This window comes from Plectropomus leopardus, chromosome 19 (assembly GCF_026936395.1).
Source record: "Plectropomus leopardus strain MGB_pleo_1.0 chromosome 19, ASM2693639v1, whole genome shotgun sequence".
NCBI lineage: Eukaryota > Metazoa > Chordata > Actinopteri > Perciformes > Serranidae > Plectropomus > Plectropomus leopardus.
The window spans coordinates 802501-818134 of NC_142194.1; the positions used below are offsets into that span (position 1 = coordinate 802501).

Genomic DNA, 15634 nt, shown 5'->3' on the forward strand with positions numbered 1-15634 from the left:
TGTAATATTCTCGTGTTGCTGCTGCAGGATGCACACAGACTCATCGCAGCTGCCGCGGCTCGTAGTTCACAAAGCTTTCCATAAGCGGAGCGCACATTTTAAACGTCAGTCTCGACTGTCTTCATTTAATATGTGAAAGCCAACATCATGATCGGTAATATTTGATTAATCGTGCAGCCCTAACGCTAATACTTTTCTGGTGGTTTTGTTGTGTGATTTTGGAAGGAAAGTCTTCAAACACAGAAAAGACTGAGAGAGAAAAAAAGCGGAGAAAGACAGAGAAATATCACGAGATCTGTGTGTGTGTGTGTGTGTGTGTGTGTGCGTGTGCGTGCACGTGTGTGTGTGGAGACAGTTTGTGCAAAAGAAATCACACAAACATCATCATCATCACCATCATTATCAGGTTGTTAAACTCCTGAAAAAAGGAGGAAAATGATCAAACATGGACTAATAAACAATAAATAAAATCATAAAAAAATTAAAATAAAATAATAAGTAATATGACAAACATCATAAAATAAAATAAAATGAAATAAACGGCAGGATCAACACTTTCATGTTACTTATGTAACATTTCTTTTTCAGTCAGATAAAACGCCAAAATAATAAACATCCCAAACACAAAAAAACTCCCGTTAGATCTGCCTCTCAGCGCGTCATCACATCACAGACTGAATCTGAGCCAAATTATCTAACTCTCTGAAGATGTTAATGACGCTGAGAATGTAAACATTGTTTTTTTGTGAATAAATGAAAATCAAATGAAACGTTTTTAAACCTCAGTCTTCTGCAGAAACTGTTTGTACCAGCAGATGGAGCCACTTCACCCGAATATCACTTCAACAACACGGCGCTCCTTATTATTTCCATTTGATCATATTTGATCATATTTGTGTGTGTGTATGAGTGTGCTGCAGTTTACTCTTTTTAAATGTTCTTGTGCACACTGAATGTTCTGCTGTTATGAGGTGATAAGAATAGAAATTACTGTCATTGAATAAAATCAAAAATGCTATTGTAACAATGACGGAATAACAACCATTTGCACGGAAATGACATGCTGATGCTGTTAATCTGGGCTGCGTGTAAATAAAGTGCCTCATTGCAAAAATAAAATCAGCACTGACATCATTTCAGTCCGATTCTCACGGTTTGAATTCTCCACAGACTCTGTGCCTCCAAAACAAAAGCATCAGCTTCATTACTGAGTATAAACTTGTTTTTGGTTTTAGGATTTGACCAAAAAAAACAGAGTGAGTCGTCTGAATGTGACGGGACACTTACAATGTTAGCGGAGCGCCCGGGACCACGCTGGGCCACGATGGCTCCTGAGATGGCCTTAATCCAACTGTGCATGTCCTCTGGACTGTCAGCCTGAAACACACACACACACACACACACACACACACACAGAGGATGTTCATGTAGAAACTTTATTTCTGCACTTGGATGTTAAAGAAGTTATTAATAAATATATAAAGTAATGTAACACCGAAAGAATGAAAGAAGAGATGACCCAAAAATTAGCAAAAATTGGAAAAAGTACAAAGAATTAGCTGAAAATGTGTTTATAATAATAACAACAATAATAATAATAATAATAATACAGTTTAAAATGATGTTTATGATGTTAATTTTGTTTTAAACATGTAAATATGATAATTAAAATTATTGTTTTTTATTGTCTCTAACTTCTTTCTAAATCTTGTAACTTGTGAAGGATTTATTACAAAGTGTCCTTTTTGTTTGTCAAAGAAAGCATACTCATTGGCTCACAGTTCAGAGGTTTCAAAGGGTTAATAAGTGTTTTACCTGAATGTAGAAGGTTCTGGAGCTGGTGACCATTTCAAACAGGTTGTCCCTCATCATCAGCTCACTGCACACAGACAGACGCACAAAGAGTGTACAGAGAGAGTTTAGTCACCACCCACAGACGAGTGACTGACACCGAACATAATTAACATGATGACATAAAGTCATTTAATATTTTACTTTTCTTTTCTTTTAAATTATTTTATTTTGTTTTATTTAATTTAATCTTATTTTATTTTGTTTGCACATTTAAAAACGGCATTAAAAAAACTTCAGATATTATCAAAAAATGGGGAAAAAAATCTCCAGAAATATATATATTCAAAATTACAAGAATAATATTATTTAAAATCATGTTATGGAAATATATCTGTATATGTATTTTTAGCACTTTTTGAAGCTTGTTTTCTTGTTCCTTTTGTGTTTTACTTTTTTTTGCTTATTTGCAGGTAATTCTTAGGGAATAAATAATTAGTTTTACTAATGTCTTGTATTTTTTTTTTTACCATTTTTTAAAAAAATACTTTGTTCCTTTCTTCATGTTTTTGAAAAAAAAACAAAAAAAAAACCCCAACAACAACAACAACAAAAAACCAAACCAGAGGGCGGCTCACCGACCTCTGTTTGCACTCCTGAACTTTGTGGATCTCCTTTAGCGGGATGACTCTCAGCGCCTCCCTCTCCTGCACACACAACACAGGGGACAATAACACACACACACACACACACACACACACACACACACACACACACACACACACACACACACACACACATCATGTCATCACCAAAATCTGCTGTGCATCATGTTCACTGACTGAATGTTTGACTTTTATTTTGTCGGACTCAACAGGAAACCTCATGTTAAAGACTTTGAACCATCTTTCATTTCACCTGTGACATAAAAAAGACAAAAAAATGTAGCCAAAATCATTTTTAAAGAATTAAGAATGAAAAGTGCGTAAAATGTGCCAAACAGCCCCTGAGGGGTAAAAAACACGTCATCAGTCAGCGGTTAACTTGACAGAAACAGAAAAACTGTTTGAAACCACTGACTTCTGATTTTAAACACTCACGACTTCAGTCTGCGTGACTGCTGAGTACCTACAGCGGAAAATACACACACACACACACACACACACACACACACACACACTGGGTGTGTCCGTCTCTGTGCAGACAGGCTGCGGTTGGGACTCACTAATCTGTCCACACGTGGATCGTATGAGGAGGAATTCAAGACGCACGCCGCAGCGTGCAGAGACACACAACTGACTCAGGGCAAAACAAGCACTGTGTGTGTGTGTGTGTGTGTGTGTGTGTGTGTGTGTGTGTGTGTATGTGTGTGTGTGTGTGTGTGTTTCAGCAGTCAGTGTATCTTGGTGTTGCAGCCAGCTCTGCTGTAATGAGAGACTTTTTAAAGCACTGGTTCCCAGTTGGGTCACAGGCCAAAAGTTTGTGAAAACCATGCTTTATTTTGAAGTACAGTGAATTTGCAGCACAGAGCTTTTATTTTGAAGTGTGTTTTCCTGGTATCGTGTGGCCGTTTTTTGTTTTGGTTTTTTTTAGAAATACGAGAGAAAGAGAATTGCCAAAAGTTTTTAGAGACAAAAAGTTTTTGGCAAAATGTTTTAAAGAAAAAAAAAATCCCCCAATTTTTAAAAAAAAAAAAGCCTTAAAAAAAAACATACCTTCTAAAAATATCACCACAAACTTTAAAAGAAAAAAAATGCCAAAACGTTTTTGGAGAAAATTAAAATCCCCCCCCAAATTTTAAAATAACAGAAAACTGCCAAAATTTTTCCAAATATCACCTAAATTTTTCAAAAGACAAATAAAAAAGTTAAAAAAGAAAGATCACCAAAAATGTGAATGAGGACAAATGTGGAGCCGGTGGGTTCAGCAGCCTGGAGCCGCTGCTTCAAAGATCTTTCCTCTAAAACAGGCATGTCAAACTGGTCCACAGGGGGGCCGGTGTGGCTGCAGGTTTTGTTTCCAACCAAGTAGCAGCACACCAGACTTGACTCATTTAATCAACTGATCTCCGTCTTCAGACAGTTGATTGGTCAAACTGTGTGCTCTTGGTTGGTTGGCACAAAAACCTGCAGCCACACCGGCCCCCCGTGGACCAGTTTGACATGCCTGCTCTAAAATAAGCGCAGACAGATTTCCTCACCAGGTCAGATTTGTAGTAGCTGACAGCGTTTTCATCCAGCATGAAGTATCTCCTCTTCCAGTTCTTCATCTGAGGACGAGGACAGAGTTTGTCTTAGTTCGGCTCAGACAAAAACACAGTGAGGACGTCCTGCAGCCGTAAAGACTCACTTCAAAAATTCAGTTACACAAATTCACCTTAAAGCTCCATCGTGTAAAATTTAAGAGGATCCATTAATTACAATCACTGAATCGTTGCCTCGAGGTGAACATGTGTGCCAGAATTACAGAAATTGTGTGTGTGTGTGTGTGTGTGTGTGTGTGTGTGTGTGTGTGTGTGTGTGTGTGTGTGTGTGTGTGTGTGCACGCCCTCACCAGTGCTCCCTGTTTGACGCAGTATCCGGCCTTGATGACGGTCTGGTCCTGTGCTCCTCTGGACAGGAAGTAGGGCAGCTGATTCTGACCCCGCTTCAAAGCGCCGCGCTCCGCCTCGTTCTGCCCCTCCCCCTGCTCCTACAACACACACACACACACACACACACACACAGTAACAGATAATATTCAAGGTTCATACACATTTTTACCAATATTTTTCCAGGACTTTTTTGCAAATTTTAAAATATATATTTTATTAAAAAAAAAGAATTGAAATGCATGTTTTCTTTAAAACAAAATTGTGTTTTTTAAAAGAAATAATTCTGGTAATTTTTTACTTTGAAATTTTTTGGCCATTTTTAAAGAAAATAGTTACGTTTTTTTCTTTGAAAAAAAAGGTGACTTTTTATGAAAAAAAAAATCAGTGTTTTTCTTTCTTTTACAATGTACACTTTTTTAATGAAAAGGAAATTGGTGATTTTTTAAAATGTCAGTTTTCATTCTTTAAACTTTTAGCTATATTTGTTTTTTAATTTGATGTTTTCTTTTACTTTGAAAAATGGCCAAAAGGATTAAAATTAATACAGGCGAACCTTGATTTTTCCACATTTTAAGTATTGCAAGATATTTAATCAGCTCTGTGACACAAAAACTTCACAGCACTTTTTTATTTCCATGCTGCAGTTCTCCTCCTGAGAGGAATACGCTGATTCAGTTGATTGTCTTTAATAATTATTTTCTCCGCTGACTCTTCAGAGCGTTCCTGTGCTGCCATCAGCCGCTGAGTGTGTTTTCAGTTTTTACATTTTTAAAGTGTTAAAATTCAAACCAGCCGTCACACGTCTGCGTTGATGCGTGCTGGGTCACGTGTGTGTGGCTGCATACCAACACTGACACGACTGAACCTGCAGAGCTGCTGACAGCTGCTGACACAACACATGACAGCGTGTGTGTGTGTGTGTGTGTGTGTGTTTGGGTGTGTGTGTGTGTGTGTGTGTGTGTGTTTGGGTGTGTGAGTGTGTGTGTGTGTGTGTGTGTGTGTGTGTGTGTGTGTGTGTGTGCGTGTGTGTGTGTGTGTGTGTGTGTTACCTGCGTGGCGGTGATGATCGGGACTCCTCCTATGATTTCAGTCTTGTAGGAGATCTGTTTCATGGCCCCCAGGACGTCCTGTGGCGTCTCTGCGTGGGCGGCTGTTTGGCCCTCGCCGGGCTTTGGCACCTAAACGCACAACGAGAGATCAGCAGTGCGCACACACACACAGACACAGACACAGACACAGACACACACACACACACACACACACACACACACACACACACACACACACAGACACAGACACAGACACAGACACACACACACACACACACACACACAGACACACACACACTGGGTGATCTTCTTATCTCTAGATTGATCTGTAATCTCATGTTTGGTCTCCAAAATCAGCCTGTTTTTGTGTTTTTGGTTTGTGTTTAAAGACAGTGGAGCAATAAGAACAAGAATATGACCTTTGACATTTTGGATACAAACGTGATGTCCGAAAACATGTTTTGTGACGTCTCGGTGAAATTGACCTTCAGCCACATGAATCTCGTCTGTCTATCGTTGAGTCTAAGTGGGTGTTTGTGCCAAAAAAAATCCCCCCGAGGCCTCTGAAATATCGCATTTGTGAGAATGAGACGGACAACCACACAACCCTAATAATCATCACGATAAACATAATCTCTGCAAAACTGTTTCAAATAAAAAAACACAAAACATTTGAAGGAGGAAAAAATGCTGAAAGTTAAATCCAGCCTGAAAATGAAGAAAATCTCAAACTTTTGCATGAAAGTTGTGTAGCTGTCGGACTGTTGTTGGAGCTGGTCCGTGCTGCGCAATGATTGGCCAGTCTGCGGTCCAGGGGCGGGGCTTAAAAAAGGGCCAATTGCATACAGAATAATTACAGTAATGAGAAAAAAAGAATACAGTATTTTTTTTTAGAAGTTTGGCACCAACGTATCCATTCTCATAACATCCCCAGTGCCCAATGACCAATCAGAGCAGACTGGGTTCTTTTGTCTGTCCTCGTCCTCTCTGTCCCCTCACGGCTGACTGACATGCATCTCTGTGGCCTGATGGGTAATTTTCCATCTGCTGCAGCCTGAGGCAGAAAACAGAGCGCCCGACAACAACGAGAGAAACGGGGTCACCTATTGATCCATCAGTGAGTGTGTGTGTGTGTGTGTGTGTGTGTGTGTGTGAGACTCACAGTGATCTTGGTAGCGTTGTTGAGAACGCTGATCCACTCCACTAAATCCTGCTGGTCGTTGGCCTGCAGATAAAACTTCCTCATTCCTGCATTAATAACTACAGAACGAGAGAAACAGAAGTTGGTTTCAGGTTTTTATTTTTTTGCCATCTGATACTTATTTCCTGCAGTTTGGGGAAAGTGTTTTTCCAAGTTGCTCATTTTCTTTTTTTAATATTTTCAAAGTAAATTCAACAAATTTTCTCAGATTTATCTTTGTGAAAGGCATCTGAACTCAAGAGACCTTGAGTCTGTTTCGGTGTTAAAGGGTTAAGTGTCCACTAAGCCGCTCAGCTTTTTTAAAGAGCTTTAAATCTCCGTCTTTAAAGGCTGTCTGCCAGCGAGCCAAAGCGCTGAACATAATCGAAATATAGCGTACACTTAAACTGACTGTTGATTTATGTGTACGTGACTTTGGAGGTTTTCTACCCGAAGTTTTCGTAAATAAACAGCTGTGAACTGGAAACGTATCGAAACATGAGAGCAGAAACACGAGAGGAAGCAGAGAAACTCTGAGCGTCACGCAAATCATCGGCTAAAAATATCACTTTCTTTCTGTTTCTCACAGGCAGAGGATGTGTGTGTGTGTGAGTGTGTGTGTGTGTGTGTGTTAACATCCCATCCAGATGTAAATACACACACACACACACACAGATGCAGAGGTCAGGTCAGAGTCATCGTACAGTTTCCTCTCATTGAGTGACAAAAAGCCTCTGTCCACCACAACGAGCAGCGAGGGACAAAAGAGAGGAAATAAAGCTAACGGGGAGGAAAGGAAGGAGGGAGAGAGGGAAAAAAGGACAAGGAAGGGAAGGAGGAAGGAAGGAAACAAGGAGTGAAGCGGAAAGGGTCAAGAAGGGATGTTAGGACGAAGTGTGTCCGCCTGAAGCCGAGCAGAAACCTCCGAGGCTGAAACATGAATCAAAAACTGCATCTCCTCCGATGTCGGTTTAACCCTTTAACACCTGGATCAACACCAGTTTTCTTGCCTTTCACAAGCTGTTAAACCTCTGAAACCCGAGAAATTTGGTTTGATTTCTTTCAAAAACACAGAAAAAACATAACGAGCAACAGCAAAAAAATAAGTAAAGGTGAAAAAGTATATTAGCACTTTCTTAGGTCACCTGAAAGCTTTTTTTTTGTTTATTTTTACTCCCCTTTCTTTTTTAAAACTTATTTTCTTGTAACTTTTTTACTAGGTTTTTTCAGTTATACTATTACTATTTTTCTTGCTTATTTTTGGGCCATTTTATCTTAAGCTGCTTGTTGCCGTCTTCCCACGTTTTTGAAAGAAATCAAGCCGATGTGCTCTGGATTCGAAGGGTTAAGGCTGACTTCCCACACACTCCCATTTTAAAACGCCAACTTTACACTCTGCTGACAATTTAACGCCGGAGCACGTAAAGAGAGAGAAACGTGAGAATTAAAGGAAGCTGGACTCACCGAAGCAGAACTCTGCCTTTGGTCTGAGTTTGGTGGCATCGCTGACCTGAAATCGGAGAAAAACGTCTTCACATGCTAACAACGTGCTAACGTGCTAAATCTCCAGCACTAAAGTCAGAGACGGAGGACTGACCTTAGAGATGTAGGTGAGTTTGAGAGATCCCACCTTCTCTGCACCTTTAGGCAGATTCTGAACAAACACACAAACACTGACATCAGTATCAAATAACAGTAGCACTGTATAATATAGTATTTTATATATATATATATATATATATATATATATATATATATATATATATATATATATATATATATATATATATATATATATATATATATATATATATATATATATATATATATATATATATATATATATATATATGATGGAGTTACTACTGAACACTCGTGGAAATAAATATTTTTATTGTCTATATGCGGTATGTGTATCATTATATGATGTGCAAAATTTAAAAGTTCATTGTTCCGCTGTTCTGCACGACAGCAGACCGAACTCTTTATACGAAACAAGAACGAAGTCTTTATACGAAACAAGAACGAAGTCTTTATACGAAACAAGAACGAAGTCTTTATATGAAACAAGAATGAAGTCTTTATATGACACAAAAATGTGCTCATTCATTTGGACAACAGAAGAAACTTCCGTCCACACACCCACCTCGTCAAATACAGACGCTTTTCAGTTTCATTTCAGTGTCACTTTAACTGACTTTAACTCACTTTAAATGTCATTTTATGTATTTATTTTGGGGGGGGGGGTAACATGCAGCGGAGGGCAGAGGTCAGAGTTGAACCTGCGGCCGCTCTGTCTTGAAAAACACTGCGAGCGTTTAAGAAGTAGAAAGAGTGAAAACAGAAGTTTATTTTGAAAAGAGTCGATAAATGTGGTCTGCGTAAACTGACACGCCGTCGCTGGGCTTCGGACTGACCGGGGGGGGTTTGATAGAGCATCATATTTTGATGTGTACGTCGAAATTTGACAGTATGTCCATACTGCTGAAAGCTGAATGCAGCGTCATCGTTTCGGTGCACGATGAAAACTCCAAATCTGGAGCGTTAATGTTCACATTGAAGAAGTTTTTGTAGAAAATATTCCTCCAGCAGCAAACGTGAGTTAGGTGCGGCCTCCGTCTGCGTCAGCCTGACGCTGCCGAGTTTGAGGAATTCCCCGACTGTTAACCTTTGCAGTTTCTGTGGCGGTTCCTGTTTGTCAGCGTGGATCTGAAAATCCCTCTGCTGGGTTTGATGAGTGAGTCTGGCGCGTCCTCAGCGGCAGAGAGCGTTTCTTCTGTTCAGCTCGCTCACTACTTCCTCTTATCGTTCCATCCAAACGGTCACAGCTTTCTCACCTTTGTTTATGCAACTTCTTTTTTACGCCTCTCCTTCCTCTGATAACACTCCTCCTGACTCACTGTGTTTCTGTTTGTGCTTTTTAACCCTTTGAGATCCGGGCGACGTCACTGTTGTCGTGCTGCCTCTCTCAAGTGTTTGAACCTTGAGCAAATGTGTTTGAAGTCTTTTGAAAAATCAGGAAAAAAATGCAAGGAGCAATTTGGCAAGAAATGTTCTGCAAAATTTAAGATATTTGTGGTATTTGTAAAATTATTTAAAAATACTTGTCTCATATCTCCACAGTTTTTTTTTTATAATTATCACAATTATATAATTAAAATATTTTACAGAATTATTATTTTTTGAGAAAATTTTCATCCCCTTGTTTGTTTTATTTTTTATTTTGTTTCATGTTGTTTTATTTTTCTAATTTCAAGGTAAATTTCTTTAGATTTTTTGATTTTTTTAAAAAATGCAAATATTTGGGTGATTTCTTATTGTATCTTATGTGTTTATTTTATTTTCCATCTTATGTTCTGTTTATTCAGTTTTTATCCTTATGTAATCTGATGTTTACTAGTATTTTGAAGTGGGTTTTATCCATGTGAAGATGCATTCTGTGCTTTCTAATCTGATCATGTTTTATTTTTACATGCAGGTTTTATTATGTCTTTATGTCTTCTATGTCTTTTTATGTGAAGGACTCCTGCATGTGTTTTTAATTTTTTCTTATGTTGGGCTGCATTTCTTACATGAAAGCTGCAACAAATAAAGTTTATTATTATTATTATTATTATTATTATTAATGGAGCTGCCTGGTGTGAGTTGATGTTTGCAGCAGCTGCCTGGAAGGAAATCAGTTACTGCAGTAAACATGTCTTCAGAATTTCAAAATAAAGCACTAAATTAATTCCCTAATCCTAAAAACCCTCAAAGATAAATCAAAAACACTGTAAACACACACAGAGTCTGCAGATGCTGCAGCACTGAGCTGATGTTTTCAGTGGCGACTCACCAAAGAGGAATCTGTGCAGAGTCAAACATCACATGCACATATTTACCTGCACACACACACGCACGCACGCACGCACGCACACACACACACACACACACACACACACACACACACACACACACACACACACACACACACACACACAAACACACACACACAAACACACACACACGCACACACACACACACACATACAAACACACACACACACACACAAACACACATGCACGCACACACACACACACAGGGCCTGACCTGTGGGTTGTCCATGTACCACAGCAGGTTGCCCTGCTGGGTGTCCAGGATGAAGTACCGCCGCAGGAACCTGCCGCTGCTCTCATTCTCTTCGATGTCCAGGAAGCCGCAGATGCGATTCTGTCGGTCCACATACGGCATCGCAACCCTGGCCAGCTCCGCCCGCCCCGGGGCATCACAGGAACGCTGCGGGGAGGCGGGACACGACCACATTTAGCTGACGCACTCATCCACAACTCACAGCTGCTGTCACCTCAGACGCTCCGAGGAAGCAGGCTATAGTTGACTCTGTTTTCATTTAATCCTCTGAAATCTGAGCAAACTGGCCTGATTTCTTCCCAAAACAGGGAAAAAGGAAATGAGCAACTTAAGAAAAAAATTACCAAAAAATTGCAAAAAAATTACAAAAAAATACCAAACAAAACAAAACAATGGAAGGACCAGAAAAAATGCTTTAAAAAAATAATAATTCTGTAAAATACACTTTTCCAAACTGACTTGGTTACTTTCAAAAACATTGGGGGCAACAAGCAACTTAACAACAAATGACTCAAAAATGAGTAAGAAATTAGTAAAAAAAAAAAAAGTACAAGAAAAGTACCAGAATATAAGACATAAAAGACAGATTTATTTAAATGACTAAAATTAGAATTTGAATTAGAATTTGTTTAAAATTGTTTAAACTGGTTTGAGTTTAAATGAGAAAAGAAAAGAAAACTGACGTGGATCTTGTTGTTTAAGGGTTAATCTCACAGCTATTTTACTTTGAATCCACTCTGTTTGCTGCTCTGTATCTGCAGAGCGGAGCCTCACAGAGTTTCACTTCCTCTCACACTGAACGTGTCGCTACAAGCAGGTGAGCAGCTGAACGCCTGAAACACACCTGGATGAATCTGAACGCAGCCTCGCCGAGGAAATACAGAAAATAAAGGACTCACAATCTGTGGCTCCTGATGTGGGTCCAAGTCTTTAAGTGTCAGTTCACGCTCAACTTTCTGGCTGTTTTTTTTTTAACTGCAGAAGAAGAATTTCAAAATGCAGGAAAACACCTGAGAACGTTTCCAGTGAGCAGCAGGAAGTGCTCGCAGCCTTATCTGTGTCTGCTTCTGTCTCTGCAGGCTGCAGTGACGTCAGGTGCAACATCAACACTGCATACCTGCAGACACACACACACACACACACACACACACACACACACACACACACACACACAGCCTCTATTGTCTCCCTGCTTCAGTGGTTTACACACTCGCCTCACTCTGACTGACTGAAAAACTGTTAATTTATTTATTATTTATTTATTAAATAGAAAAAATAATTAATTAAAATGATTAAAGATTAAGAAAAAACAGACAAAAAAGAAGAAAAAATACTAAAAAAGTAAAATAGTCAAAATTATTAAAATAGTCTTGAATATTAAACTCAGGGTCCTTGAAAAGTTTCTAATTTTTTCCATGAACATGTGTGTGAAGCTGCAGAGCGGGGTAATTCGGGGACACGTGAAGACACATGCGGTTCCTCATGAGTGAGCGGTGAGGACGGAGGAAAGCGAGAGCTGATCTGTTTCTGTTTCGCCATTATTGTGACTTCTGCATCTGTTTCCCTCGTTGGCTCTGATTGGCTGTTTACTCCCACACACTACGGACACATGGCGATCCAATCAAACACGGACGCCTGCTGATTCTGATCAGCCAACGGTACTGCATCTTTTACTACAACACTGCATTTGAATTATTCGGCTAAACTGTCAGTGATATCTCGTGCAAACTACTGACAGATCATTCTGATTTTAAACAGTGAGCCTGCAGAGAACAATTATCCTCGTTAATCTGTTGATTATTTTCTTGATAAGGCAACTAATTCCTTCGTCTATGCAATGTAAAAAAAAAAGTTAAAACCACCCCCTCAGTAAAGTCCTCAGATGTCTCGAAATGTCCTTATTACAGGATTCTTCCACTTTCCTCAATTTACTGAAGAAAAGAAGAGAACACCTGGTGGCAAAAAACCTCAACTTTATTTTAAAAAATGAAAATAAATACATAAACTCAAAATGGTAAAAAATACATTTAAAAAATGGCAAAGCACTCAAAATTATTTCAAAAAGAGAAAAAAACAACCCCCGAACAAGAAGGTTTTTAAAAAGGAAAATAAACACCTAAAAACTCAAAATTATATAAAAAAAAAAGAAAGAAAAGCAACAAAACATCCAACCAAATCAAAATTATTAAAGGGAAAAGACAGGCAAAAAAATCAACTTCAATGAAAAAATGAAAAACAAAACACCTAAACTCAAAATAAATGAATAAAAGAAAAAAATCTCCAAACAGCCCAAATTGTTAAATAGCAGGATAACAACCCAAAAAAACAAAAATATTTTTTTAAAAAGAAGAAAAAACATCTAAAACTCAAAAATATTCAAAAAAGAAGAAAACACCCTCAACTTAATTTCAGAAAATGAATTAAAAAAATAGAATTCAAATTATAAAAAAATAAATTCAAAAGATTGTATCTGATACATTGGCAATGAGAGCGAGGTCAACCTGCACTTTTGAAAACTACAGAAAAGCTATTTTTGCAACAACTTATTGATGAACCTATCAGCAAAATATCTGCTGAATAATTCTGTTAATCTACAACTTGATGAAACATTTCAGCTTTATGTAAGTGACACACCTGAAACAACTCAGTGTCAATAAAAAGATGTGATGAGATTTAAAGCATGAAAGTCTCACAACAGAGATATTATTATTATCATTATTATTATTATTATCATTATTATTATTATCATTATTATTATAGGAGGACTATGATGAATGTGTGCTGCAGACCAGCTGCAGAGAACCTCCAACACTACATGTATTCCTCCATGTTGATAACATGTTAATGACAGCAGCGGCTGTGTGTCATTAACATGTTGTAGCTGCACACTGTCAGCTGTCACACACACATCATTAATCCAAATATTCACACACACTGTCTCTCTCTCTCTCTCACACACACACACACACACACACACACACACACACACACACACACACACACACACACACACACACACACACACACACACAGTCCTGACAGAGTCAAACAGCCCTGAGAGCTCAAACTGTTGTCACAGGCCTAAAAACATCGACGGATTTCCTCTCCGCCTCCATTCTGCGTCTCTGAGTCCTGCAGCCTCACTCCGCGATTTGGGAACGTGTGTGTGTTAGTGTGTGTGTGAGAGTGTGTGTTTGTGTAAGTGTGTGACCGCGCGGCGGATCACCGATTGTGGGTTTACTTACTCAGTTCGGATCAGTCCGAGTCCGGTGTGGCAGCTGTCCGGCACGAGCGACAAGTTACCTGCAGAAAACACCCAACTACTTCCGGTTTCAGCTTTAAAATTAAAAGCGTTTCGCAATAATAGCTACTTCCACCTGGACTTCAAAATAAAATAGGCTGTAAATGTCTAGATTTTAAAATAATAATAATAATCCAGTGATGGAAGAAGTACTAGTCCTGCAAGTAAAAGTGGTGCTCTACAGATGAAAGTTATTATTATTATTATTATTAACCCTAGATCTTTACATACAGTCTATGAATGCAATGATAAGAAATATGTACTTTTAAACATCAAAGGTTAAAGTTCCCAATGCAGAAAAATCCCATACTTCATAACAAATTCAAATTAATAGAATTGGTTTGTTGAAAAAAAAAACACCCCAAAGCTCAAAATAATTTGAAAAAGAAAAAGCAAAACCAAAACCTGAAAATTATTTAAATAATAATAAAAAACATCCAAAAAACTCGAAATAAAAAAATAGAAAAACACCTTTAAGACTCAAAATTATTTTAAAAATACAATTAAAATAGAAAAAATACCCCAAACTGTAACAATATTTAAAAGAAGAAGAAAACCATCTGCATTTAAAATAAGAGGAAAAAACATTTAAAAACTGTACACATGTTCTGTGGTGTCAACCTTTGGGGAATCACCAATAACACAATATAGAGGTCAAAGGTCACTTCAACAGGAATACAACAGGAATTAGGTGTAAGAGGCAAAGAGGTGAGAAGAGACAACAAAACAGAAAAGACATCACGAAATATAAAAGAATAATAAACAAACAGAGATTACAGGAGAAGACGAGAGAAAACAGGAGATCTGAAAATAAAGACGTTTTTTTCTTTATTTACAGTCGATGGATGCAGCAGAGAGATGATGAGCAAACTCTGACATCTGCTGGAGACTGACTAAAATCACAGCACAGGAAATCCTGAATCACTTCATGTCCTAAAACTGCTGAGAGTCTCTGTGCATGCTCACACACATCTCAATAAAGTTTGTTCATGGAGAATAATAAACAGCAGGTGTGCAGTATATGAAGGCCTTCACTCCAAATTCTTTTTCACTCATTAGTATTTTATTGATTTTTTTTTTCGCTTCAAATTTATCTTCATGGCAAAAGTGGTGCTCCACTGAAGGGACGCTGCAGCCCAGTATCCCACTACTTTATTTACAATTACAATCACTAATGTACAGTTTATGTTTGGAGGTCATAGGTGGAGGTTGAGGTGGGTGTCAGAATTTTGAGAATTATTATTATTATTATTATTATTATTATTATTATTATTATTATTATTATTATTATAAACTTTATTTGTGTTGCACTTTTCATACAAGAAATGCAGCTGAAAGAAAGAAATTACATGCAGTGCTTTACATCAAAACACATAAAAGTCAAAAAGACAAAATAAAACTTGCATTTAAAAATGAAATAAAATCAGAACAGAATACATACAATGCATCTTCAAACGGATGAAATCCACTTGGTAATACTAGTAAAAGTAAGGTAAAATAAGGATAAAAATCTAATACACAGAATGCATAACATAAAATGGAAAATAATATTCTGTTTCCCACAGAATGAGAGTGTGTGTGTGGCCGAGCGG

General features: G+C 38.0%; 1 protein-coding gene across 6 annotated transcripts in view; it reads right to left on the reverse strand.

Moving 5' to 3' along the window:
* plekha1b (pleckstrin homology domain containing A1b) overlaps positions 1 to 14090 on the reverse strand; it is a 20215-nt gene extending 6125 nt beyond the window's left edge. For 4 of the 6 annotated variants that reach the window (XR_015775081.1, XM_088070556.1, XM_088070560.1 and 1 more), the window contains exons 1-11: positions 13987 to 14090; positions 10703 to 10888; positions 8211 to 8267; positions 8078 to 8123; positions 6596 to 6693; positions 5434 to 5562; positions 4345 to 4482; positions 3992 to 4060; positions 2434 to 2498; positions 1816 to 1879; positions 1288 to 1377 (exon numbers count right to left, since the gene is read on the reverse strand). Coding sequence is in view for 5 of the 6 variants with exons in the window: in XM_088070556.1 (XP_087926682.1) it covers positions 1288 to 1377; positions 1816 to 1879; positions 2434 to 2498; positions 3992 to 4060; positions 4345 to 4482; positions 5434 to 5562; positions 6596 to 6693; positions 8078 to 8123; positions 8211 to 8267; positions 10703 to 10843 (897 nt within the window). In the remaining variant the exon portion in view is untranslated. Of the gene's footprint in view, positions 1 to 1287; positions 1378 to 1815; positions 1880 to 2433; positions 2499 to 3991; positions 4061 to 4344; positions 4483 to 5433; positions 5563 to 6595; positions 6694 to 8077; positions 8124 to 8210; positions 8268 to 10702; positions 10889 to 11640; positions 11872 to 13986 lie in introns of those variants that run through there. The other 2 variants (XM_088070558.1, XM_088070557.1) reach the window with 2 other exon arrangements.
* Positions 14091 to 15634: the final 1544 nt, after the last annotated feature.